The following is a 27953-nucleotide window of genomic DNA, read 5'->3' on the forward strand; positions in this document are numbered from 1 at the left end:
TACTTAGGGTTAACTCAACTACCGTACTAGTAGAGATATCTGCACACTAGCTCAGGCCATTAAAGCAAGTCACCGTTACTAGGCATTGTGATTCACTGTTCTGTGTTTAATTTACTTCTGTTCTTTGCTAAAATTATGTTGAGATTTTGTTCATGCTGTGATAACAAATGGCACCAGAAGGCATTTCAGTGACCCTCTAGATGACAGGGGCCTCACTAGGAAGATGACACAACATTCACCAGGAAGAAGTCTATTGATCGGATCTTCAAAAAGTTCTGTATTATGTGCCAATTTCCTCAATCTTCCATTCAGTTTCATTAAGCAATGAAAACAGCAAAATAGGAGGCTGAGAGATAAATGTCTATATGCTAACACAAAATATGAAAAAATCCTACCGTGTAGTAAGGAAATACTTTATTGATTTTAAAACTGAAATAATTTGAACCCCTTCTTGAGCCAGCATTTTAACCTGGAGGGTCTTTTAAAGATCTTCAAGTAAGTGCACTGTTCACGTAATCAGTCCATTTTCATTTTGATACCAGGTCTCGCTGTGCAGCCCAGACTTGCAGAAATCCTGCCTTAGTGTTCCATGTGCTGGGATTATAGGTATATACCTACGGCCTCAGCCTCGCACACCTAATTATTAAGTTGGGTGGCCAGAGGATCTTGTTGACCTGGCTTTATGGTTATCTTCCAAGACTGATCTTTCATGGTTCTCTAGGGGTTGGACTGAGAGGCTGTCTCAGTTTCTGAACATATTTCAGAATCCCCGAAGGCTTCCAAATCAGGTGTCTCTGTGCCACTATCACATCTACTCGAGAGCTGTGGGATCTACCTCCTTACCAGAAGGAGGTAAGACGTCATCGTTTGCAGGTGGGTAGCCATGGGAGACAGTAAAAGCTGAAAAACTATTGTTCCAATCTAACCAGGGATGGGTTAACTATCATACACAGATGAGCCTCGCTTCAAAGCCCTCTGAGGTGAGACTGAAATCACATTGCCCATCTCACTCAGAAACAAAACAGAACAACAACTTAGACACTGTGGCAACAAATGACTAGGGGATGAGTATTTCAAGTTAAAAGGCACGGATCCTAAAGGCAGCATTACTGTTAAATTCCACTACGTTGTTAAGTCTGTTAGTCCCAAACTAAGGTGCGAATGTAGGACTCCAGGTGCTGAGAGTATTAATTTGCATGCCTAGTAAGGTTATTTTAAATTACATTTGGACAAACCCATAGTTATGATACTGTCAAAGAAAATGGGCAATTTAGAATGTCTCAAAATAACCCACAGGAAGACCCACGGACAAGAGTGATCTTGTGTTAGGTGAGAGCAACAAGGGCAGAGAAGAAATCCTGATGCCAAAGCTATGAAATGAAATTAGTGACCATTTCTTCATAAAGAAGAAGGAATAACAGTTAGAGATAAGATGACAGCTCTGGTGGAAATAGCAATGCTATAAGGACAAAAGTAATCTAATCTACCACACCCTTCATCTTCAGTCATTACCATACTCCCAGGACTATGCACGCTGATTTAATTTGTGTCCACAAGGAGACAAGAGAAATTAGGAAAGAAACATGAGTTCAGGCTGAGCATGGTGGCACATGCCTTTGATCCAGCATGCAAAAGGCAGAGACAGAGGCAGAGGCAGAGACAGAGGCAGGTGGATCTCTGTGAATCTGAGTTCAGCCTGGTCTACAGAGTAAGTTCCAGGACAGCCAGGGCTACACAGAGAGACGTTGTTAGGTACCAATAAAAAAAAAAATCCTTTCTGTTGGATCAACAAGATTTACATGCTCACACAAAAGGGCAAGGATGGGCCCTCCCCTCTTATCTTCTGCATTCATGGAAACTACAAAGCCCCCAGTAGTGCCAACAGTTTAGACAGAAAAAAAAAAAAAAACCACATGGAAGAAAGCACCTGAGCCACCCCCCAGCAGGCAAGGGTCACCCAGGAAGAGAGAGAAGAAACTTACATGTAAAGGGTCCCATTTCCCAGCCTTCCAGGATGGCAAGAGGAAGAGAACAAACAAGGAAGTAAGAAAACATCACAGAGAATGATGCGGAAAGGTCACTGCTCCAGGCAAAGGGGCTGAGGCTCAGTGTGATTTATTTAAGTCAGCCCCACAGTTCCATTTTAAAACAGAGACTCAAGTCAACTTTGTTGGAAAACATCATGAATGTATTTATTCTTCCCCTTGAAAGGCCTGCTTAAACATGCACATGACACCAAGCAATCCTTTTCACGAAAGAAAAATAAGTTATTAAATTAAATTTCTGCTCAATATAAATAATCAGAGAAGGTTAAAGGGAGAGAAAGGGGGAAAAACGCCCACAGCAAATAGTATGTCAGCTTTAAATCGAAAGTTGTAAATACAGGTCATTGGCATTGTTATCAACAAAGCCAACGGAGAAACTTTAAAAAACTGAGCCAGTGAGAAGAAAATAATTCAGTTTGTGCCTCAAGGTGGTTTTGGAAGAAATGGCACTGATTTGGATGAAATCAGAAATAATAAGTGATTTCAGAGGAGCCAAAAATACCTTGACATTTCTGGGACGTATGGGAGAGGGTGAATTTCGACTTACCTTGCCTTTTGAAACGGTTTTGCAAGCTATTTTTACAATCAAGTAGGACCAGAAGCAGTTCAAGCCTTCTAGTAGCAACAGCAGCAGGTTAAAAACCCACCAGGAAGGGTACGGGCCGACGATCTCCCAGCTCTCAAACAACGTGGTATTTAATATCCTGAGGAGGAGGAGGGAGTCGTTACTGAGCACAGCATTCATTTTGATCTCCAACGAGTCCAGCTGACTTCACGGGAGCACAAAGGCGACAGTCTCTGTCGGCTGCCTCCTCCCTTCCTGCGGGAGAGCCCGAGGGTTCGGCAGGTACTGAGGAGTCATCCCTTGCAGCAGTACCCTGATGGTGCGACCTGCAGCGGTCTTCCCAGAGCTAATGAACGGTCACTATTGCAAGTGTGCACCTCACTGGCATTGTGTAAATCCACACACTGTTGTGTAACAGTCACCACCATCCACCTTCGGACAGCTTGCGAAACTCAGACTCTGGGCCCATTTAACAGTGACTCCCTACTCTCTCCAGCCCAAGCAACTTCTGTTTAAGTTTTCTGCATCTGTGAAGTGGGCTTATCAAGTCTTGTTTGCAGAATTATAAGATAGATATTGACCCCTCCAAAGGACAGCATTCTTAAGGTTTATCTATTTTGCATCAAACATCAGGATTTATTTTCTAAAGTATCTGTACACACCACACTTTGTTTACATATTTGTCTACCAGTGGACATCTGGCTTGCTTCTATCCTTTGGCTATGGTAAATATTGCTTCTAAGACTTTGGGCCTACAATTACCTGTTCTAGCACACACTTTTTGGCTCTACACCTAAAAGTGAAATTCCCAGATCTGTTGGTTTTCTCCTTCGCTTTCATCATTCATAGCTTCCTCTATGAACTTCAGTCATCTTCTGGATTTGATTCTCTATCTTAACAACTCATTAAGAAGGCCTGCTTTGTCTTTGAAGTTAATTTTGGCTTTCTGAGGTGTGAAGACTACCACCCAATATTATATCGCAAGAAAAAAAAAAGGTGAATCATTAAAAACATTAGTTCAGTGTAGACCACGTGCCTCGCACAGCAGGGATTAGAATATGCACGAGAGTCAGGCTTTTATCTACTTGGGGTCCCATTAAAGGGCTCTTAATTTTCTAATTCTCCCCCTGGGAAAGAACTGACAATTGAAAGACAGCATTTGGAAGTGAGGCCTTGACGTGAGTGTTTCAGAGATTTGTTTTTAACAAAAATTATTAGGGTGCAATGAACGTATTTAGTTTTAAAAGTGTGTTGGAGTATGCACTTGAGGTAGGAAAACAAAGTAATTGGCTCTGTAACCTGCCATCAGAAGCAGCAGACAGCCATGAGAAAAGAGATGTTGTGAAGTCTGGTTCTAGGACTCCGCTCTGGTCCACCTGTGCTGCTTGTAAGTCCTTGGATGTTGACTTGTCATCTGGACTTTTCCACTATCACCTCCTGTGCCCCCATGATCTTGGAATCACTCTTACTTCCCTTCTCTCAGTTGTCACGGGGCTGCATTTCTGTCACCTATGACCACACCATTTTACTTGGGACCAAGCAGACTGTCCAAGTGGGGCTCCATGAACAGATACCAAATGGCTAAGGGGACGGACTGGGCTTGAATTTAAGGCAGGAGCCACTCACACAAGGCCAGAAGGAAAATATAGGGAGAATGTAAACAAAGAGTATGATGAGTGCTTTCAGAAAGGATTAAAAACAAAAATTGCCTGGTGAATTCACAAGAGGAAATTTACTATCGTAAGTGACCTAAGAGGTCAAGGGGGGGAAATGCAAAGTACGACTGTGTGTTCCCCACTCCTAGTTTCAACACTAATTATCCCCACAGGACAATTCAGAAAAAACATATATGCAGAAATCCCCAGAGCAGTAGCATGCGATTGAATTAAATAACTCACTCACAGTAGTATTGTACCTTCTATATACTGACATATTAATACTGAGATGGATATAAGGAAATCTATTAATTTAGCTCATCAATAGACCAAATTGGCACAAGTCTAATTATTTCGATGGCACTCAGGACATTTGATAATGTCCAGTTCTCCACTGCTGAGTTTTAAAAATGGCCTTATTATATAATTTTAATAAACATTTGAGCATTTTAATAAACAACAGCTACTTCCTTTAAAAACGGAAGCACACTGTGGAAGTCAGCTTTGGCACTGTTGTTAGAGGTTCTGGACATTCAATAGGGCAAGAAATTAAACACTTTTATTTCAAACATTTTATGTACCAATCTGCAAATATTTTAAAAGTAGCAAACAATAAAATTAGCCTCTGATACAAAAAAAGGTAACAAATTAGGTTCCATTTTTATTCCAGAAATTATGAAGTAAATAAAAGTATGAAATCTATTTTTAATTCTATTCTTCTTTTTGTATTTAGGCTTCTTTTGCACACTACGACTAAGTTACTTCCCCAGCCCTGAAACACAGTTCAAGAGTTTCTAATGATGGAGGGAGGAGCCAGTCATGGGGGAGAAAGGGAAGGGGAAAGGCAGAGAAAGCTTTCTTAAAGCTGTTAAAAACCAATGTGGGATTTCCTTTGGTAGACAGGGTAATTTAATGTTTTGTTCTTTACATTCTTCTCTTTTCCAAACTCAAGACAAATAATTGTTAAAAGCACTAGTTATTGTTGAGAAAGAGTAGACTCTGAGATACTGTCCATATTGCTGCCTCGTTTGTGCTAAGTGGCTTTCTCTCTTGAAATACCTCTTTGTAGACCAGGAACCATCAGGTCTAAAGAAGGCTCAGCACCTTGGCCACTGGGGAGGGATCTACACACCTTACATTTCCTACCTTCAGCTGTGTTCAGAACTCTTGGCAGTAATGTGTTCTCCAGAGGTTTGCTGAATGACTCGAGTTTGTTTATCTAGCAAATAAGCAAGCGTGAGCAATGTCTGGGAGAATAAGAGTGCTGGCTATAGCTCTGCTTCTTGACACACACATGCTTTACAGACACATCAACTGCATCTCTCTGTGTAGCATGAAGTAGCATTCAATCGGTTGGGAGAGCATGTCTGACCATCAGGATTTCAGAACCAATGCTGTACATGGCTGAACTTGAGCAGGGAGTCGGGAGCAGCGAGCGGCTGGTGACCTGGCACCCACATTAATTTCAGAAACGCTACATTACAGTGCTGTGATGGCCATCGATGTGTCCGCGATGCCACTCACAAGTAATGCGATTTCTTTGAAAATTGACTCAGACATTCACAGAGACACTCCGGGAAAATACAATCTGTATAAAGGTTCCACAGGAGCTAGGTAAGGAGAGTAGCCAGGAGCAGCTGACGACTGACACCCGGACGCTGAAACCCAGCAAACCTCCACTGTTCTGAGCAGACTGCCCCCTATTTTTGGACAAGCTATTAAAATGCGATGTCAGGGTCTTACTCTTTCGGAAAAGTTAGGCCTAAGGATATGTACCGTGGCGATGCCACTAAAAACGCATTGTGACAGACTCCAGAAGAGCAGCTACTTCTCAGCAACAGTTGGCCAGGGCAGGGGAAGAGGGAGGCTGGTGGGACACTGGAAACCGTCATGTCCTTGCCTGTGTAGTGATTGCATGGGTTCTAAATATGTAAAACTTTAGAAATGTTCACGTGGGGGCGAGCTATAGTCTGAAGGTCTGTGCGCTGTGCTACAGGTATGAATCCTACGTCTATAAAATGAAATGGGAGAAAGGACTTTGTTAAACAAAACGAACATATGAACACTGTCAACTGGCAATTTCTGGTTTGTGTAATCACGGTGGTGGTACCTTGGGTGTCTCTCCCAAACCCTGTCCAGTCTCTGTTCAATGCATCGAGTCTGGGAAAATAATATTTTTCTTTCTCAAATAAGAGCTCTTTCCCAAATGGCAGCAAACCTCTATGTTGTTTAACCCTCTGAGCCTATGGGGAACCAAGCAAAGACAAAGGTCTTTTTTTTTCCCCCTCCATTAAGGTTAGCCACTAGGGGGCACAGCAGGAGCACACAGAGCATGCTCACACGGAATTATTCTGCCAACCCTCCCTCCCCTGCACAGACAACACTTGATCCCTAGGTGACACCCGTCCTTCTGAAAGCCCCACCAATTGTTGGGGGATGAAGGAGTTCTGGGATGAGCCTCTTTCTAACTGCACGGGTCTGCGTGGACACAGATGCTGTGACAATTCTCTACACAATTCTCCAGAGATGAGCAGACACACAGTTGTATCTGCTTGGCTGGGGTGTGTTATTTTTAACAGATTTTAATAAATCATGAGAATATAAAATCTTCTTTGCCCTATAGTGATGCCTGCCCAATCTTACCTCTGATGGACACTTTATCTTAAATTTGATTTTGATAGAAACATATAGAATGTGGTGGCTGAATGCAAATATTCCTGATTAAAAGTGTGTAACATTTTGGTTGTTGAGCAAAGAATCCATAGAGCAGTCTTATTTCAGTAAAACAAGGCTGTTTTCATTTGCATCTAGAATACCAGTTCAACTTAAGGCACTCTGCTTTCTCCCTTTACTTCAGGATTCTGGGGGGGCTCAGAGAAATTGCTGCTGACATTTCATCTAGAAGATTCACCTCCAACATCTGAATTTAAAAAAATATATAGTAAGAATGCTATATGTATATATGACATATACATACATATTTCATTCATATTGGGACTTCAAAGTACTAATTTAAGTTTCCCATCTTTATTACATGTAGTTAGATACACGGTCACAGGTTCAGTGCCATAAGTATGCCAGTGATATGAGGGTAGAGGAGAGGCCAGGAGGTCTTACCGTACAAATGAGTTACAGATAGATTTGCTTTTTGGTGTTGGGATTGAACCAGGACATCCTACAAGCCAGGCAGGTCCTCTATTCCTGAGTTATGTCCCCAGAGCTGAGTGGATGTTTGGGATGAAACTATGGTCCCTGGCTATGGACAGCAGCCTCTGCCCCATCTCTTCTCTATTCCACCGAAGAGTTCTGTGAGCTTTGTGTTTCTGGAATGATCTCCACTGAGAAACGTAATAATAATTAGGCCCACAGTGAACATACAGGGAGTGCCATATGCCAAAGAAGACACCTTGAAAGGTCAAATGTCCCCGCAGCCAACACGAGGCTTCTCTCCTTCAGTATGTCTGCTGTGGTCTTGACATCAGGTTCCTAGACAGAACTCAATGTACATTATGCTGTTTCTCCCTGGGCATGGATTTTCTAAATGAAAAGTGGATTCAACCAAAAATATACCAGTCACCTAACTGGCATGTTATACTGTGTAAAGTGGATGCCAACAAGCTTGCATTTAAAATTATATTCAACAAAACCCGTGGCTGCTTAAAATCTGAAGATCAGACTCTTAACTCACTATTTCACGACTGTGTCTCTGTCTCTCTGTCTCCTGCTCCCCTCTCCCACCCATGATAACCTAAGACTTCAACAGGGCTGAAAGGCATGTGTGTGATTTCTCCCTGGGACAGGGCCTTCCGCTCACACTTGGACTTCTCCACATTGCTAGTGTGTTTAGAAATGCCATCTTGGGAGGGCAGCTTGTGGGGGCCATGCCTGCTTATGTTGAAAAACCAACCCCCTTGTCTATCAGCCCGTGACAATCATGGCTGTGGTTTCTGGTAGGCATCTGAAGAACCCCACACAACTTCTTCTGTTTCCTTTAGAAACTGATGTATTGACTCTATCCCTCCATGCTTACAAATGAGACAGTCAGCGAGGCTGTAACTGGTGACCTCCTGGCCAGGGCAGAGGTTTTTCTCACCTTACTCTGCTTCCAGTATTCCTCATCTCCCATCCTGAGTGCTCTTAGCCATGCTGGGTCTTTCAGTATGATTGCAGTGGGTCTGTTTTCACCCCTGTGTGGTCTGTTGTTGCTCCCCGTCAGTAAAGGCGACTTTTGCCCTGTCCCTTATTAACAGTTCTTCATTGAGTAGTTTCTATTGCTAAGTAGTGTCAAATAGGTTCCATATGTTATTGGATTTTGCCCTTTAAGTTTCCCCATGGGAATCCTGTATAGTTTTAATCCTCATAGGTACGAGAGTCAATAATTATTGAAAATTTGTGTCTGAACCAGGCTCAGGCATTGCACATTAACTCATTTAATTCTCACAAAAGGTTGTAGGCTAAATTCTCATTTTCTTCTCACAGTAGGCCCTCTTATCTCTATTTTCAGACAGGACAGTGAGGCACTGAGAATGCAAATAACATGCCCAAGGTCAGGTAAGGGAGGCAGAGAGCACTGAGATCTGAGCAGCCTCATGCACTGCGCCAGGCCCCCAGGTCACTCCTGCTCAGCTCACGCTCCCCAGTTCTTCAGCCACCTCTTAGTCCCTTGCCATTGCTAATGCTCAGAGCCAAGCTATCACTATGCTAGAGCGGAGGGGGCACACACGAATCTGTCACTTGGCATATGGGCAGAACGTCTCCTTTGCCTGTCATCGCTTGCTCTGGCTTCCAGAAACAGCCCTTGCTCTCATATTCTGGTTACTATTAGCCATATTCTAGTTTTTTCTTGCCTAAATGACCAAAGTGGGTTTAATTTAATTGATTCTCTCACCTTGGCCCATTCCTTTAACCTTCAAATCCCCAAATAATTATCTCTACTACTGAAAAATCAAGTAATGCCTTCCACTACCACCTTGACATAGATATGAAATATTAACGATGTAACAAATCAAAGACTGTTAAAATTCAACTCAGAAATCAGGCATGCCAGCCCTCTGCTGCCTACTTTGATTTTCTCTTTGGAAGGGTCAAGGCCTACGGAAGTCTCCACTATCCTTAACTTCAAGAAAAGAAAAAAAAAAAAAAAAAGAAAAAAAAGAAAAAAGCATCTGCAGCCACGTGGAAAGCTAAGAGAGAAGAGACTCTAGGGACTCATTCTTTCATCTTTCTTTGTGAGACATGGTTTTGCAATGCAAGTCTACCAGGTCTTGAATTCATGGTGTATTGCAGGTATCATGTTGGCCCTGGCATGGGGCCTCACAGAATTGCACGTGAGATGTCCTGGCCCTCTCAAGGAGGGGAGTATTCTCCTAAAGCAGTGGGTTAACTATATGTTGGGCACCCCTGTTTTGAATTTCTGGAATCCAAATTTCAGAAATCAGTTTTTTTTGAATACCAACATTATATACAGAAAGCCTCAGGTTTTGGAGGATTCTGGAGTTTGAGATTAGTTCAGCCATAAAGTTTATGCAAGTGTAGAAATCTGAAGCATCTAGTCACTAATACTTTGGATAAGGGTCACTCAATCATTAGTAGAATGATGTGAAATCAATAAAATTTCCAAAAGCTGGACACGTCATTCACACGTTACACAATAAATGTAGTCTGTCTATCTATCTATCTATCTATCTATCTATCTATCTATCTATCTATCTATGCCAACATCACATCAGACCCTGCAAGAAATCTAAGCTGATTCAACTAGCATATGGACAGGTAAAATCAGGTGGCGATTCTAGCTCCTTCTTGCCTCATATCACCTGACCCTTGGTACTTCTGGTTTCGTGGCTCTATATTTCACATGGTCTTTCCAGTGTTTCACCTGGCAGTAGCCATACAAACAACTCTGACCTGTCTTATGACCCCATGCTCTACTGTGTCCATCGTGACATTGCCTGACCTTCCAGAACCTCATCCAAGCCAGGGTGCCACTCCACATCTGCAAGTAGTGAAAGGAACTGGCTAGCTTTACACGTATCTTTATGAATTTTATACCCTATGTTAAACTAAGTTCTCTCAGTACTTTTCTAGAAAGCAGAAGGACGCGGACAAAAGGGAGAAGTGGGCAAATTGAGACAAGATCTGCGGGCCCACCCTGTAGTAGAAGAGTGACCAGGCCTGCAGTTGCAAGATAACACTGCCTATAACCAACCCAGATGGCCTCAATTCTCCTCTCAAATAGCCCTTGACCTTTGACCAAAGGCCTGCAGCCCTGCCCCTCATGTCCAGGGTGGGGATGACCGTATCTGAGTGCCTGAAACCAACCAATTATTTTAAAAGTCAACCACCCTATAGCACCTTCACCCAATCCTGTGTAGCCAATACTGCAACCCCTGAGCTTCCCGGCGGCTTTTCCTTTAAAAACCCCAGGCTTTTCTCTCTTAGGGCTGTTCCTCGCTGGTTTGAAGGGCAGCCACATCACGCGATGGCTTGAATAAACCTCTTGCGTTTGCATTGATACAGTCTCTGAGAGTTTCCTTCAGTTGCCTCTCCGGTAATTAGGACCTAACAGTAGTGTTACCAGGAAAGACAAAGCTGACTTAACTCGGGCTATACAGTGTAGGCAGTGCTCTCTCTCTCTCTCTCTCTCTCTGACATTTCCTGTTTCTAATTAAGATTTCTAGGATACAAGTTTATAGTTTATCTTAGAGAAATGTCTCTGAACATCTTGGAAGTGCTGTTACAGAGGTCAACTGTACCATAGGCCCGCCCTCTTGAGAGGTACTCTGTACCTTGTTGTCTTTACTGCTTTTTCCTTGGCAAGAGAAATACAGTAAACATTTTTTAAAAAGGCTTAACCTTTTAGAGCAAGTCAGAGTTGATTAAATTGAATTGTGCAATGCTCAAAAACCAAGAGAAAAACATAAAACAAACCCCAAACTCTATACTACAGAGATTTCAATAAGAAAAATTGCACTTATAAAGTTTATAGCTTTGAAAGAAAAAAAAAAGGCATTGAATAAACAAGGCAACTGACAAGCAAAGATGGTATTCTGAAAAAAAAAATAACTGAAATAGTGTTAACTATCAAATTAATTGCTGTAGAATTTAACAGATGTGTTTGGGAGTGTGGGAGGATGTGGGCTTACTCAGAAAAGGGCTGACAGTTTGCACATTCCTTTTCAACTAGAAGTCAAAACACTGTGTTCTAGGCTCAGCTCTTGCATTTGCCAGTTGGGTGCCTTACTATTCTTTTACAACACTTGAGTTCCTGCATCTGCAAAGCAAAGGCCCAAGACAATGGGATTACTAAAGACTTCTTAAGCAATGACATAAAAAGCTTCCAGGCATCTGGTTTCAGGTTTACCTAAAATTTCCCATAGTCTGATTTGTTTTCTCCATGCAAAGATTACCCAAGTGAACAGAGATTATTCTTAGGTGACTCATATAGAACTTAGAATTCAGCCTGAGGAAAAAAAGAATAGCAAAAGCTTTGTTCTGTATGAGTAAAAGTAAGTTTGGAAGCCAAGAGGCAAAGTATAAAGTCCCATTTTTAGGAGAAACTCATGAAGCATTCAAGGTCTTGACCTAATGTTCTATTGACAACAGCAAAGTTTTTCCTACCTGTTACTCCATCGCACTCCTGACACAGGATGGCTTTGTGCCTCAGGATGCTGCAGAAGACCACAACAGCTACAGGAATTCCTAGCAAGCACCCAGCTTTAACCGTGGGGCAGTTGCTAGTCCCACCAAGCTCCTTGTCAGGGCATCTGCAGCTCCCACATTAAGGAGGCAGCAAGGAATGCAGAAGGCTGGCCAGGGCATGACTAGATCCAGAGCTCAGTGAGAATCCATAGTCCTCACCTCATATTGCTGTTCAATTTAACAACGGACATGGACTCACTTGCCAGCTTTTTGATCACGTCCCCCTGGCAGAACTTGCCAGGCTTCAGGGGAAAAGGACATGTTCATTCAAGATGCAACTTGATGAGCTGGGGTGGATAGGAAAGGGAGCTCCTGCTTTTCTGAGGAAAAGGGGAGGGGAGTGGGAGAGGAAGGGCGGAATTGGGAGGGAAGAAGGGATGAGGCTATAACAAGGATGCAAAGTGAATAAAAACAAAACCCCAAACAGCTTGGGCAACCCTAACAAAGTTTCTGCTTTTGTTTTGCACATAACTAAATCAATTTCCACTCAGATATAAGGCATTGTAAAGGTATCCCTGATGCACTTTGGTATTTTGCCTATGCTAAATACCTAATGACTGTTTATGTTGGCATTGTAACAAATAATCCATAAAAAAAAAAGATTTTCCACGTATAGAGATTCCCCATTTAGGTTTGGTCGATACTGTCAAGTTTTCTAAGGGCTCATTTCTAGGGCTCATTAGTTTCTAAGTTCCAGAGAAAGTTATATAAGAATAGACTGTAATGTTGTTTTTTCCCCTTTCTTTTTTCTTTTATTATTTTTTTTATTACTTAGTTTATTCACTTTGTATCCCACCTGTAGCTCCCTCCCTCCTCCCCTCCCAATCCTACTCTTCCTTCCTCTTCCCAACCCATGCCACTTCCCCAGTCCACTGATAGGGGAGGTCTTCCTCTTCTTCCTTCTGATCCTAGTCTATTAGGTCTCATCAGGACTGTCTTCATTGTCTTCCTCTGTGGCCTGGTAAGGCTGTTCCCCCCACAGGGGGAGGTGATAAAAGAACAGGCCAATCAGTTCATGTTAGAGACAGTCCCAGTTCCCATTACTACAGAACCCACTTGGACACTGAACTGCCATGGGCTACATCTGTGCAGGGGTTCTAGGTTTTCTCCATGAATGGTCCTTGTTTGGAGTATCAGTCTCAGAAAAGACCCCTGTGCTCAGATTTTTTGTTCTGTTGCTCTGCTTGTGGAGCTCCTGTCCTCTCCTATCTATCTCCCCCTTCTTTCATAAGATTTCCTGCACTCTGCCCAAAGTTTGACTATAAGTCTCAGCATCTGCTTTGATACCCTACAGGGTAGAGCCTTTCAGAGGCCCTCTGTGGCAGGCTCCCGTACTGTTTCCTGTTTCCTGTTTTCTCCTTTCTCATCTTCTGATGTCCATCCTCTTTGCCTTTCTGAATGAGGATTGAGCATCTTACCCAGAGTCCTCCTTCTTGATTAGTTTCTTTAGGTGTACAGACTTTAGTATGTTTATCCTATATTATATGTCTAATATCCGCTTAGGAGTGAGTATATACCCTGTGTGTCTTTCTGCTTCTGAGATAACCTCACTCAGGATGATCTTTTTCAGTTCCCACCATTTGCCTGCAAATTTCATGATTTCCTTGTTTTTAATTGCTGAGTAATATTCCATTGTATAGATGTACCACAATGTGTACATCCATTCTTCCACTGAGGAGCATCTGGGCTGTTTCCAGCTTCTGGCTATTACAAATAAGGCTGCTACAAACATGGTCGAGCAAATGTCCTTATTGTGTACTTGAGACTCTTTTGGGTATATGCCTAGAAGAGGTATAGCTGGATCTTGAGGAAGCTCTATTTATTCCTAGTTGTCTGAGAAAGCGCCAGATTGCTTTCCAGAGTGGTTGTACAAGTTGACATTTCTACCAGCAGTGGAGAAGGGTTCCCCTTTCTCCACAGCCTCTCCAACATGTGTTATCACTTGATTTTTTGATCTTAGCCATTCTGATGGGTGTAAGGTGAAATTTCAGGGTCGTTTTGATTTGCATTTCCCTGATGACTAAGGACGTTCAGTATTTCTTTAAGCGTTTCTCTGCCATTCTATATTCCTCTATTGAGAATACTCTGTTGAGCTCTATACCCCATTTTTTAATTGGATTACTTGATTTGTTGCTTTTTAACCTCTTGAGTTCTTTATATATTCTGGATATTAGCCTTCTGTCAGATATCAGGTTGGTGAAGATCCTTTCCCAGTCTGTAGGCTGTTGTTTTGTTCTGACGACAGTGTCCTTTGCTTTACAGAAGCTTTTCAGTTTCATGAGGTCCCATTTATTGATTGTTGATTTTACAGCCTGTGCTGTTGGTGTTCTGTTCAGGAAGTTGTCTCCTGTGTCAATGAGTTCAAGGCTTTTCCCCACTTTTTCTTCTAACAGGTTTAGTGTATCTGGTTTTTGTTGAGGTCTTTGATCCACTTGGACTTTAGTTTTGTGTAGGGTAATAAATATGGATCTATTTGCATTTTTCTACATGTAGACATCCAGTTAGACCAGCACCATTTGTTGAAGATGCTATTTTTTTTCCATTGTATGGTTTTGGCATCTTTGTCAAAGGTCAGGTGTCCATAAGTGTGTGGGTTTATTTCAGGTTCTTCTATCCGATTCCATTGATCCACCACTCGGTTTCTATGCCAGTACCATGCAGTTTTTACTATTGTTCTATAGGATAGCTTGAGATCATTCCCCTTTCTTTTTAAGATAAGGTTTCCAATGTAGCCCAGGTTGTCCTTGATCTATGGATCCTCTGGCCTCAGCATCTCAACGGCTGAGAATACATGTTTTTTCCACTATTCCCCATTCATGCTGATTTTTTATACACAGGATTCTCGGAAGGTTCCAAGTCCTAAGTCACTGTTTATTTTTGCTTCTTACATACAGACAGAGTATAAATTAAGGCTGCTGATGTTCCTTATAAATTATTCTCCTTCCCCACCTAGGAAAAGTCAGAACAGGCCCTACATAGTGTAAGGCTCTTTGCCAAACCATAACTTCATTATCTAAAATATTATCATTCAAGGCAATGTCAACTAAAGTGTCATGGATAATCATGCCGGCTAGGATTAAATGTGCTAATGACTGACAACTGCAATTAAAATAGATCTCAAACCCTTTATACAAAGGTCGGAGGAAGCTCCCAGCCTGCTGCTGTTCTACATCTCCACCTCGGCATGTCTTCATCCCGGGTATCCATCTTCTTTCTGCGGCAGGAATAGGTGAGGCAGTTCCCACTTGAGGGGGCAGGCACAGTTTCCCAATCCCGGGTACGGTCTGGGCATCAGAGCTTCCAAACAGTTCCCAGACATGTTCAAATACCCTTCTTCCCGACATCTTTACATGGCCCGACTGTTAGTGTGTGTCTGTTTCATTTTAGGTCTTGGTCCAGGATCTCACTGTCACCCCTGTGAAGCATGAACTCGGAAAGGTAAATGACCAAGTGCCCTGGGGAATCTGCCAAGCCCCCTTACATACCAGGGGCTAATACTGGGGAGGGTGGTGGTTGTTTAGTTTTAATTTTAAGAAACTGGGCAGTGGTGAGAGTCCCTCACAGTGGCCCCCTGAATGTCCTTGCTGGACACTCAAATGGTCATATCCAGAACTAATCAGGGCTACTGCTCACACTTCTATGCAGTGTTTCTGCCACAGGCATGATTTTCCAGTCCACTGTGCCACGGTAACTGTCTTAACGCCTGTTTACCACGAAGACTAGTTTTAGGGAAAGCGTTAGACATGCGACACAAAAAAGGAATGAGAAAATTAGGGCCCTGAAAATAGTTAATAGAAAGGTAGGCAATAACAGAGATGAAATTTCACATTGAGGCTAACAGGAGGTGACTCTGGAGGCTGCTTAAAGCGAACAGTGTAACAGGCAGAAGCAGAGTAAATTGAGACACCAACAAAATGCTAATGTTGTGCGTTTTTATCATTACCCGCCGTGGCTGCTCTTCCTCTGCAGATTAAGACAAACGACAGTCAAATCAAAGCTCACTTTTTCCTTTTCTCACCGAGGCTGGGCCCTCGAGAACCACAGAGCAGTGGGTATGGGCTCACCCTTGAGAAGGAAACCTGGGCTGAAGCTTTCAGAGGCCAAATCTCACACCTTGGACGGGGGCTAGCAGCAAGGACCTGTGCTCAGAATGCTAATGCCGTTTGCCAAATGACGCACTTAAAGATCTGTGAGTGACATACCCTTGAAGCATGCTTGCCTGTGGTCCGGAAAAATATTCCCCTTATTTGTAGATAGTCTACTGCCTTGCTAGCTCCACCCCGAATCCCACAGTCATTGTTTGATGACTCTCCACACTCGTTTTCCACTTTCTTAAAGCTGTAAATCCACATAGAAACTGCCAATTCTTTCTGTGGGCATTTATGAGGTACTACCACAGTCAAATCTGTACTTATCGCTCTTCCCGTTATATCCCTACCACCACCAGCACTGCTCTTCCGGTTGTATCATTAGCCACTGTAACTTCAGGGATGCACTGCTTTCTCCCCCACACCCTGCAGATAAACAAGGAGAGGCTAGAGTGAATAGGTGATTCCAGTGCAGAGTGGAGTGACAGAGCCAGGCCTCAAACACACACAGGGCTCACCAAGGCCTACTCTGCTAACCACCATCTTCTGTACCCTCACTAATGGCTTCAGTCCTCACGAAGTCTCTTTCTCGCAGCCCCTATCCATTACTGGCTACATGTACTACTGATCTTCTAAACACCTCTGGTCCATGTACTGTGTGGTAGCACTCTGCCCTAATCCATCAGTCCTCCCAAGGCAGGTTCTGTATGTAATACACACCATGTCTCCTAGAGATGCTGTTCCCGTTGACCAGAGACAGGAAGACGATGGGAACAGTGAAATCATGCGGCTGTTAGGACGAGGCTGGTCAGATAATCTATAATGTGTTTAAAGTTAGACTATGGCCATAGGAAATCTCAGAGTTACTTAAGTCCACAAAGACCCCTGAGTACCCAGGAGGTGAATAGGCCCAGCCTTAAGATGGCGGCTTCAAAGACAGTCCTCAGGGAAGCAGCACCTGGAGCTCAGCACAAGCTGCGCGTGGATCCGGGGGATCCAGGGTGTCTCAGGGGATGGATCTTTACAGCACTCACCACACTGCAGCAAAGTGACTCAGACCCACCTTCCAAGACAGTCAACTTAAAAATGTTTTTAGGATAAAGAGATTTTTCCATAATTAGAATAGTGTTAATGTTTTCTAATTCTGCAGATAATGCATTATTTCAAGGTATATAGACAATACTAAGGCACAAAGTCTTCTTTCTGGTTTTTCTTCAACCTGTGCTTGCTTAAGGCTTCCTTTTGTCTGCTGAGATCCAACGCCGAGTGAACAACATGCACATGATAAGAAGCCTGTGGACTTTTCTCTCATCGTGTACCCAGCATACCTAACTTCTGGAAAAGGACAGAACTCATTTTCCCATTGTTCCTCTTGTGACATATCAAACTTTTCAAAATCAGGACCTGGAGCTTAAGTCACAGCGCTCTAAAGTTTGGTTCTGCCATCTCTCTCATCTTTAACATCCTTTTCATACTATGCTGGGCAGTGGCATCATTTGCACCGTAACATTTAACTGAGCATTTAATTATTTATGCTTAGCAGGAATGAAATTTAACAGCAGCATAAAATGACAGCAAGTGAAAACTATGGTGGGTAAATCCGTCGGTCCGTTTTGCTAACTCCTTTGAGCCGGGGAATAGGAATCTTTTGTTCTCTTGTCCTGTCCTAGTGCTCACCTCACTCACCTTTCAAAATGACAGCATCTTGTCACATAGAAAGTGATACAGTCCCTGGCACTGTAGTGTTTAATCTGTAAATACTTCAGGCTCCCTTGGCCTGCCGATCTCTAATGGTGTTCACACCTAAAGACACTAACAGAGGCTCACACTCACCCAGGTGCCCCATTTGGATCTTGCTGTCAAGATGGTACTCAATGAATGTCTCTTTATAAACAGCTCAGAGGCCACTGTGTGCTGGGCTTACTGGCCCGCTACCACAGTACCGCTTTAAGGACAAAGAAAAATAGCCTGTTTCTTAAATGCTGCTTAATACCGAATCCAGTTGGTGTGGGGGGGCTGAATGTCATAGTCCTTCATTTTCTAGATCGAAGGTCAAGGACAAAGTCATTTGTCCTAGCACATTGCGCTCATTTGCCAGTCATTTATTTAGCCCTGTCAATGGTCACGGATGCAGATACATTCATGCAGAATTCTGACTCCATCTGAACAATTCATTGGTTTTATATACCTCAAAAGCTTACTTATAATCTCCCATTTCTTTTTACAAATTCTTGTGATGGCTGACATTAATGAATTTGAGAGAGGTGTACATTTTTATTGAAAAAAAAAAAGGACATAATTTTTTCTAAAAGGTTGCTGCAGAATATTTTCTTTCAGACATGAAAGAGAGAAGAGGGACCAGGTACTTGGGGGAGATGAAGAGTCTTTCAGTAAGCCAACACTGAATCTTCCAGTCTTGGCGTGCGGCCTGTCTCTTGGGAGGCCTCTAATTGAATCCGTCTTGAAAGGTTTCCATTGTGTTTTTCCTCAGACCCTCTTACAGACTGCAGACACACTCACAGTGCGCGTGGGCTAGTGGAAGATGCTGGCATCCTATTCCTCAGTCTGGTCTCTGTCACAGTTGCTCACGCCTCTGAAGAGGCTGGCATGCTCTCACGTCAAGAGGAGGTTAAGGCAAACAGGCGCGTGAAGCAATAGCTCTTCACAAGGAACAGAACAAAAGCGATGCCATCAGGTCTTTAAACAGCAGCGAAACTGTGGACAAATTTCTGAACACACGAGAGACAGAGCTGCATGTCTCCCTGAGGAGGACCAGAGGCCAGGCGGCACAACAGACTCCTCTGGTTTCTGAGGGCCAGGAAAACTAGAGTAATGGGGACTGATGGGAAAGGGCAGGCACCAGGGGCATGTCACCAGCATGTCTCACACCTTCCTGCTGGCTCTCAAGGGACTTTTACATATATTCTTACTTAAGACACATCAGATCCTTTTGTGAGAAAGCCTTTTACTTGCTTATAGTGGAGATAACAGAAGTAGGAAGAAAGAGTTATGAGCTAAGTGTACTGAACAAATCAGCATCAAGATTAAAGCTTAAACAGGACTTTTAATTCCTAGTCTAACGCTATTTCTTCATTAGCTCAACTAAGGTACTTAAAAAAAAAATCAATCACACCTAAGCTATGGGGAAATAGCTTTCAAAAACCCATGGCCAGGGTATATTCAATGCTTCAACCTAGCAATGTACAGCAAAGACACTCATGCACTATCTATACATACGTGTGTGTGTAATATATATATGTACATATTCATATGTACATGAATGTGTGCATGTACATAGATGCACACACGTCACTCCATCACTATTTGATTCAGGTGACAGGGACAGTTTTAATAATTGGACAATAATTAGGATAAATGTATATGGTATTGTCTTTCATTTTTATCTTTTTGGAAATTAGTGTACACCCTACTTGGATTCACCATAGCCCTTCCGAGCACAGCTTGGTTTTGCTGATACCGTTTGCATCCTCTTTCCCTCCACGGCCCCTTTCCTTTCAGCAGTTTCCTGTCGCCCCTAAGCCACTTGTGGTTATTTATGATTTATTAGCTATTTGCGTATGGGGTCAAGGTATTCTTCCCTCTCATCAGCCTTTCTTGCAAGTTCTTCAAATTTTTCTCAAACTGCAACTTCTACAAATTTGACTTTTTTTTTTTTTTTTTTTTTTTTTTTTGCAAAACACCGAACTCAGTGTTTGATTTACTTTGCTCATTTTTTTTCTTTCCTTCTGAGCTGTTGGCCTAGAAAAGTATTTCTCAAGTGGTGTGGTGACAAAATCTCACCAGCACTTGATGTGCTGCACCCAGAAATGGCTTTCCTTGGAGGCTTACGCTCTTGAAGCCCTGAAGTTGTTTGATTATAAATAATTTTGCAAATTAACTGGAAGAAACGGAATTGGGGTGTCAGCTACTTCCTCCCAGAGAGTTTGTACAGACTTTTAGGAGGCAGAAATGATATCTAAATCTATCAAGTCCACAGCTGAATATATATATTTGTTAAAATCATTAGCTGATGCTGGGTTGCAGCAGTGGTGACTGCTTTGAAAAGGCCTACCAGAGCTACAAAGTCGAGCTCTGCCTGAAGAATCAACACGCCACACTGTGAAGGAAGACATATTGGTCTTGGCAGGCAGCAGCGCACACACACACACACACACACACACACAGTGAGGAGCTGGTTTAAATGAGGAAACATGTGTACAGGCACTTTGGTTTGGGGGCAAATGATTTTCAGGTTTTCTCACACAGGGCCCAAGTTTTGTTTTAAAGTACTGCTCTACCTTATACTTAAGAAGCTGAAATTCCAGCGCCGTTTGCTAGGATAGTAATTACATGCAAGTGGGAGAGGTTTTTTAAAGTCAACAATAAATGTCTTGTGCTGTGAAAATCGCAGCTTGACTCCCACATTCATTTTGTAGCAGGAGGCATGAAATGAATCGGCCCTTTTGAATTCTTCCTCAAATGTAATCCAGATGCGTACAGACATATCACTAAATATAAACTTAATTGCTTTTTAAAAATTTCTGGCCCACTGCTAAGCAACTTTTATACCAAAGTGCTTGATGTAGGATGAGTTCTTTATTGTTGCTGACTTTCAGAATAAGATTGAGTGGGTTTTGAAGTGGAAATTTCTGGTTTTTTGAAGACTCAGTTTTGTCATGTGATGTTTTGCTGGAGGTTGGCTTATGCGAGGGCATGTGATGTTTTGCTGTGAGCTCTCTCGTGCAAGGGGCATGACTTTGGCCAGCTGAGAACATCCGTGGGTGGACTCTGAGGAGAGGAGATGTAGAGAGGCCCACAGCACAGTGAGACATGGCTTTTTGGATTGACATCGCAGCACTGATCTTTGTGCTTTGACACTTGACTCAGTAGAGAGAAACGTTCCAGAGACCCTCTTGGGGCAATCCAACTGAGTTTAGTGGCTTTCGCTGACTTTGTGTGGCTGCTTGGTGTCGGCCTTTGGACTGCGCGGCTGGTATCCTGACGACTGAGTTTAGTAATCCCCTAAAGACCCATCGACCCTAATTAGGAGGAAGTAGATAAAAGAGATCTACAGCCCTTTTAAGGGGGCTGGAAGGGAGGTAAAGGTGTTTAAGAACCTTAAATAAAGTTGGTTTGGTGAAAAATCTCAGCCTACAGGGTTTCTCTGAGTGAAAACTTAACGGTATGTAGCAGAGACCTAAGCAAATATCTTCCCAAATACAATCTGATTAACCCGGATGCTGAAAGATGGGCTCTCACTGATACGCTTGTTTCTTTCACTTTTAAAGTGACACAGAGCATGCCAAGCACACAAGCCCCCAGACCTCCGTCATGACACAGCTTTCTACCTGGCAGCAAGGAACACGGGTAACTGGCAGGCTCCAGCGGCAGTACCTAGGACATGCCCCATGTTTGAGCTGACGCATGGCCTTCCTGGCTGCTGGTCACCATCTTTCTTCGCCTCTACCGGTTGCCAACTTTTAAAACAAGTAGGCCATGTTTACTAACCCTCCTTAACTACCAAGTGTCCCCTGGCCCCCAAGTCCCCTGCAGTCATGGCTTCCTAAGTATTTCCTACTAGAAGCACATGATCTCTTCTAATTGCCAAACTGTAGGATTCAGACACTTCAGAACCAGAACCTATCTAGCACCTCTTCCAATCCTTCCATTGACATGTGAAGAAAAAGATCCAGTTTCAAAATCAGCAGTGACTACATTGATTAGTCTTGCTTTCCTCTCAAGTGTTCAAGCTTTCAGTTTGGCTGTCTGGCTGATAAGTATTTGATATATCGCTACACGTATCAAGTACACATGTATTACACGCACCTACCTGTCTGTGTCAAATACAAACACAGCAAACAACAGATCACTTTATAAATTCAACTCATTGTGTGGGAAAAGTAGGCCAGAGACAGAATAAAGAACACTATGAGGGGGGGGGTTATTTTTAGGATATGGCAAACTTTCATTACGTCCCCTAAGCCTTTGAATTATGGATAGGAAAGAAAGGACACAAGTCAGTTGTCTGATACTGGCAACCCCAACTCCAGGCCCCTACACATTGCACCTGGTATGGAATTCAGCACAACTCCTTGTGGGGACAGCCTCTGGGTGAACCAGTGGTTGCAGGGGGATTAGGGGGAAGGCCCAGCCTCAGAAGAGAGGGGAGAGTGACTGACGCTTTCGGAATGTTTCTACCGATCACACTGAAATGTGGAGGCCACCTTTATCACAATAACTCCCAAATCAAGATACAGAGTGGATGACCGAACTCTCTGGCAAGAGGCACCAGCACCAGGCACAGCATATGGTCCTGGGCACACAGAGAGGACTCATGGTTCCTGCCTTGCTGGAATTTATTTCTAAGTGTTAAAGGGTGAACAGAGAGCTAATGACTATTAAATACCACTAGGGCTGTGCTTCAGCCAGATGTCCTGTGGCTGCCGTGGAGAGTACACAGGACCTCTCTAAGTTTAAATTGGAAAAAAAATGCAATCATTCGTCCAGGAGGAGAGGAGAGAGTGAGGCTCCACCAATATCTCACTACTTAGCCATCTGTTTTCTCTGTTCCTTTTCCCAGTAGCTTTAACCTATTTCTGGGAACTACTGTAAGCCAAATGCAAAGAGAAGGGTGCTGACCCTTTTCCACAAAGTGCTGACTTTGCAAATCATGCTCATAATGTAATGTAGTTTTCCTGGAACAGTGGTAATTTCAAGACCTTTTACACAGAGACATTTTCAGAGCTTCACCCCCGCACCCTGAATTGATGGAGTAGGACAAGTTCAAATGCTGCCTTCATGGCAACTTAAAATATCCTTTGCTTTATCACAGGGTTTGAGTATAGTAGCAGACAAGAGACACAACACCCTTCTGTTCCTACCAAAGATGAGGAAAACCTGGTGAGCTAAAATCTCAACGAATGGAAATACATTAATTAATGTAGCAAGTAACCATATTCTTATTTTGTCTATTTGTTATTGGTTAAAATGCTTAATAATAAAATCATTTAAAACACTTTACTATTTGATGGTTAACATTCTTAAGACTAGTTAAAAATATTATCATCATCATTATTATTAGTGTATGTGTGTGTGTGTGTGTGTGATGTTTGTGTGTGATGCTAACGTGTAGTATCATGTTCCATGGCATGTGTGTGAAGGCCAGAAAACAACTTTATGGCATCTGTTCTATTCTTAAGCCAGCTCTTAAGACTTCTGAATGCTATGACCCTTTAATAGAGTTCCTTATGTTATGGTGACTCCCAATCACAAGATTGTTTTTGTTGTTACTTCATAACTGTGATTTTGCTAGTGTTATGAATCATAATGTGAATTTCTGTGTTTTCTGATGGTCTTAGGCAACCCCTGTGAAAGGGTCATTTGGCTCCCCAGAGGGGCCGTGCCCATAGGTTGGGAACTGCTGCCTCAAACATTTCTGTGGGTTCTAGGGATCAAACTCAGGTCACTAGGCTTGCATACTGTGCACCCTGGACTTGCTGAGCCACCTTTGACAGCAGTCCTGACTGCCGAAGTCAACAGGTGTGGTCCGTAGCATGAAACAAGAGTGACCCAGCACTTCCTAGATGTACTGAAAAGCGTTCCTATGTATTTTATTATTTGATTAATACCCAATGCTGGGCAGTAAAATCACAGTTAATGGAAATTCCATTTCATTAGCTATCTTTCATTGAATTTATATTTCAATTATAAAGATAATAAAAAACTCTTAATTAAGACAGTACCTCTTAGCTGCTCAGAATCTTAAAAGACTTGGGACTAATGTTGGCCACTAGCAAGGGAATATGGTTAATACTATTTCTCTGGACTTGCTCCTTACTCCTTTTGGACAAGTTTTAATAAATATTTCAATGAGTTCTACTGAAAACATTTCCTCATAACTATCAAATACATAACTCAAATAATGCGTTGGTCACCAACATATCATATTAAATGCCCATCTATTTAATAAAAATGCATTTTAAGGCATCAGTTAGAACTCTATGGGACACAAAGACAAGGAAGACGAAGGGGTGCATGAGAATTCAGTGTGAGTTTCTAGCCTGTTCATTCAAAAGTGAAGACAGTTAAGTTGGGTGGGGAATGGTTGGCCCGGGAAGGATGGAGGAGCAGAACACTTACATCATTAATTCTGTGTTGGGAGTGTTGCCAAATACTCTGCATTGTCTTGTTCATGAAAGTTACTACAGGCCTGGGGAGTATACCTCCCCTCCATGCCGCCACTGTAATAAGAGTTAGCAGCCACATGTGTTTCGGTAAAGGCAGATAAAGCTTGCTGAGGAATGCCTTGAGGCCAAATGCAGTTAGCGCGTCACTTCCTGTCCTAAATGTCTTATCTTACTTAAGTTGTGAACTCTTAATTCTGAGTCAAAAATCTTAGTGGCCAAGTCAAAGAGCTGGTAACATCCTTCCTTAAAGGACCAGATAGTATGTATATGGTGCTGTGTGGGTGATCACTGCTGTAGCTTCTTAATAGTGACGCTGCCGTAGAGAGAAGCCACAGATAGCGTGTGACAGATGGGCAAGGCTGTGTGCCGACGAAATGTTATAGAAATGGGCTATCTGCTGACTTGTCCTACAGGCTGGGGTTTAGCCCGTCAGTGTGGGATTTAATTAAAGTTGCAATGAGACAAAGTCTCTCACAGCATTTGCACGCAACTGGCTCACCTCAAGAAGGCACTATCAGACATGAATGCTATTAAAAACGTGCCAAGTTACCAATCTACCAAAGTATTTCTAGGTTTCATCCTTATCTTTCTGATCCATTGAACGCAGAACAACACCACTACAAATTTGCGAGCACAGTTATCAAGGGTTTTCAGGAGGGAGAAGAGAAGCTGTTCCAAGTTTATAAACTGAGACTAATCTGCTTCTTATCAGCTGTTCAGAGAAGCATGTAAGCCATGCTCCTTAGAAAGCTGCATTTTCAGAAATGAATCAAAGAAAGGGCTGACATGCCACTCTGCATTTGGATGGATTTCAAGTTTTATAAAAGAAAATGGTGAGACCCCAGCAGGAAGTAGCTATTTGTGAAGGCCAATGTTTCTGCTACACTGACACTGAGGGCGAAGGATGGTGGGAATTTTCCTAGAACGAAGGCTTTGCTCTTTGGGATGTACATGGAGCTATAAAGCTTACTCAGGCTATGCAGAGGTCCTGGCAACAGTGCATGACCATCCTTGGCTGACTAACGCACACGAATCTGAGACTTAACGAGGCAAGAAGTAGCCTAACACATAACCGGCTGACCGTGTGAGAATCTGTGAACAGCGACAGTGATTTCTGATGTCTTGAGTTAGGTCCCTTGGGCTCTGGGAGAATAATGTGAAGCGGTGCACGTTCAATGCCGCACGCTCACTGAGTTCTCAGAGAAGACATGACTGAAGTGGGACAGAGTGGGTATCAGGACTGGAGAAAGTGTTTCAGAAGTTTATTTCAAAGGCGCTTATGGTTCAGTAGATATACATAAAATCAAGTTGGCATACCAAGTTGGCAATAATGGGACTTTCATTTTAACAGTAATGACATTTGAAAAAAAATGCTATTTAGCTGGTACCTTTACTAAATTACTACCTAAAACAATAGTTTACTCACTCCTTAGTCATTCTAGTAAGACAGACACTTACTATTTAACTGCTGAAGCGATAGGTACATAGAAACTGCATGGCTGGTCTGCAGACACATAAAGGGGAGGAATACAATTCAAGGCCAAGATTTTCTTAGCTCCATCACATTACTTCTCCTTCAAAGTCCTTCGGGAATTCCCATTTTCATCACTAGATTCTAAGTCGTGGGTAGATGGTGATAATGTTTATAATATGATTTGAAGGCTGAGGCAGAGTGACAAGAAACCACTTTTAAATGACATTTTATTTGACAAATAGTCAAAAGGTCTGTCTTTCTTGGTGGCCTTAAAAATACGGTATTCTATTGCAGGAAGAAAAAATGAAAAGCAGTAAGGGTTGGTTGAACTGATATTAGGAGAGCAGAGCCAGACAGCTTAGGTGAATCACCGATGAAATAATTCAAGTTCTTCTGGATCCGGCGAATACCACAAAGACTAGGGAGATCAAGTAAGCAAACAGACGTGAAATCATTTAAAATTAAAGTGTAGTTTTGAGCAAAGTATCATGATAGGCGCTGTCATGAGACTGCGCACAGCCCACTTCAAGCCGAACTGAGATCACAGCTTCACAAGATGTGGGGAGTAGTAGGAACTTGACGGGTTACACGCCAGCGGAGCACAGGGAGAAAAGGGGCATCAATGAAAAGGGTCATGGCTTCCAGGGATGGGAGGGCTTAGTCTCAAAAAGGATCAGTGAGTGCCCAAAGGCTGGCATTCTCACATTTTCGAGCCATGGGAAACCAAGTAGACATAATTTGCTAGACTTTATGAAAGAGGAGCCATTAAGCTAATACCTGTTCTTGAATGATGGTCTTATAAGAATGAACCTCATCTGGGTCCCCAGTGGTTACCTGTTTGATGGCAATAGTGGAACAAGTATTGGATATGTATTCCTGGGCTGTTGGAACATGGATTGCAGTGTGAAGTCTTCCAAAGCATGTCATTATTAGACCTTGTTTGAATTTGATCCTGATTACATACAAAGTCATAAGCATGTATTCGGAAGAGGTACAAATACAGATGTCTTTCTAACTGTAACACTCTTGGAGTTTCCTAAATTTGTAGATGCCGTTTGATAGAGGAGGAATCAAACTATACACAAATGTATTAGGAAGTAAAACCTACACGATAAGTCCTGAACTATTCCATTAATGGTTTGATAAAAGCAGTGAAGTAATAAAATACTTGCTATGGCTCTCCTACCCTTATGCTTAGTCACGAGCATGAAAGCATTACCGAGCAAAGTTATTACTGAGAATGGAAAATGAAGTCCAATTACTCTGGCCTGCAGGATGCTCTTATTACGAACTTACAATTCCAGGGTTTTAGGTTCATAAAATTGCAAGATGGTACATTAGCAGAGTACATGATCTGTATAATTGAAGAAATCCAGGATACTGTTAACAAGATCATTTCAGTGTCTTCCTATGCTATCACCCCAAGACTATTACTTTGGAATAACAATGTATTACTAATTTAGATAGTATGAGAACTTACATTTTGAGAAGCTGACGTAACTCCCAGATAGCTGACAGAATAAAATTCAGAATCAGAGAAGAAAAGGCTGAAAGCTGTGAAAGAGGGGACTGAAAGAAATTATAATATTCATCGTGATAATCCTAGGAAGGAGGGCTGTCAGGGTTTTCTTTCTTTGGTCCCTGTGAGGTGTGCATGATCTGTGGTATGGAACAGGAGTCAGGGTTAGAACAAGAACTGAAGCACAGGATGCTCACGTGGCAACCATTGGTCTGTAGACATGGAGGGCATTGCCTTTGGAGGATCTCCTTTTATTGAAATTATGCATGCAGTGGCTAAATTAAGTAAGATTTTTCTCATCTCCCCATCCTACAGACCAGTAAAAATAAAAGTCCTACCATGGGCTGCTGGAGTAGGATTGTGCATTCTGTGGAGATACTCAAGAGGGACATTGCCACTTTAATACCCTCCTTTCAAAACAGACTGACAAGTGGGCAGGGCCAACAGTTGCACACAGTGGATATATATTTTGGGAGTGAGTCATGTCCTAGGAACAGCAAGACAAGGGGCTGTCTAGAGTGAAACAACACGAGACAATGATGTCATTACAAAAGTACTGTATGTCGAGATCTCTTCTCCTGACCAGTGTGGGGTGGGGCTGGAAAGGGGCCCAGATATCCCCTGAATAGAAATTATTAGCACTTTCTGGGGCAGTATCTCAGCTTTAAGAGAGGAGGATAGGGCAGATAAATGCATCACCGTTCTTGGCTCATTAGGCTA

General features: G+C 42.6%; 1 protein-coding gene across 2 annotated transcripts in view; it reads right to left on the bottom strand.

Moving 5' to 3' along the window:
- The window catches only part of Cers6 (ceramide synthase 6), a 245150-nt gene that overhangs the window by 5859 nt on the left and 211338 nt on the right, over positions 1–27953 (bottom strand). The window contains exons 9-10 of one of the 2 annotated variants that reach the window (XM_021635583.2): positions 2593–2749; positions 1983–2006 (exon numbers count right to left, since the gene is read on the bottom strand). In XM_021635583.2, the coding sequence (XP_021491258.1) occupies positions 1983–2006; positions 2593–2749 (181 nt within the window). The remainder of the gene's footprint in view (positions 1–1982; positions 2007–2592; positions 2750–27953) is intronic. The other variant, XM_021635584.2, reaches the window with a different exon arrangement.

This window comes from Meriones unguiculatus, chromosome 8, assembly GCF_030254825.1.
Source record: "Meriones unguiculatus strain TT.TT164.6M chromosome 8, Bangor_MerUng_6.1, whole genome shotgun sequence".
NCBI lineage: Eukaryota > Metazoa > Chordata > Mammalia > Rodentia > Muridae > Meriones > Meriones unguiculatus.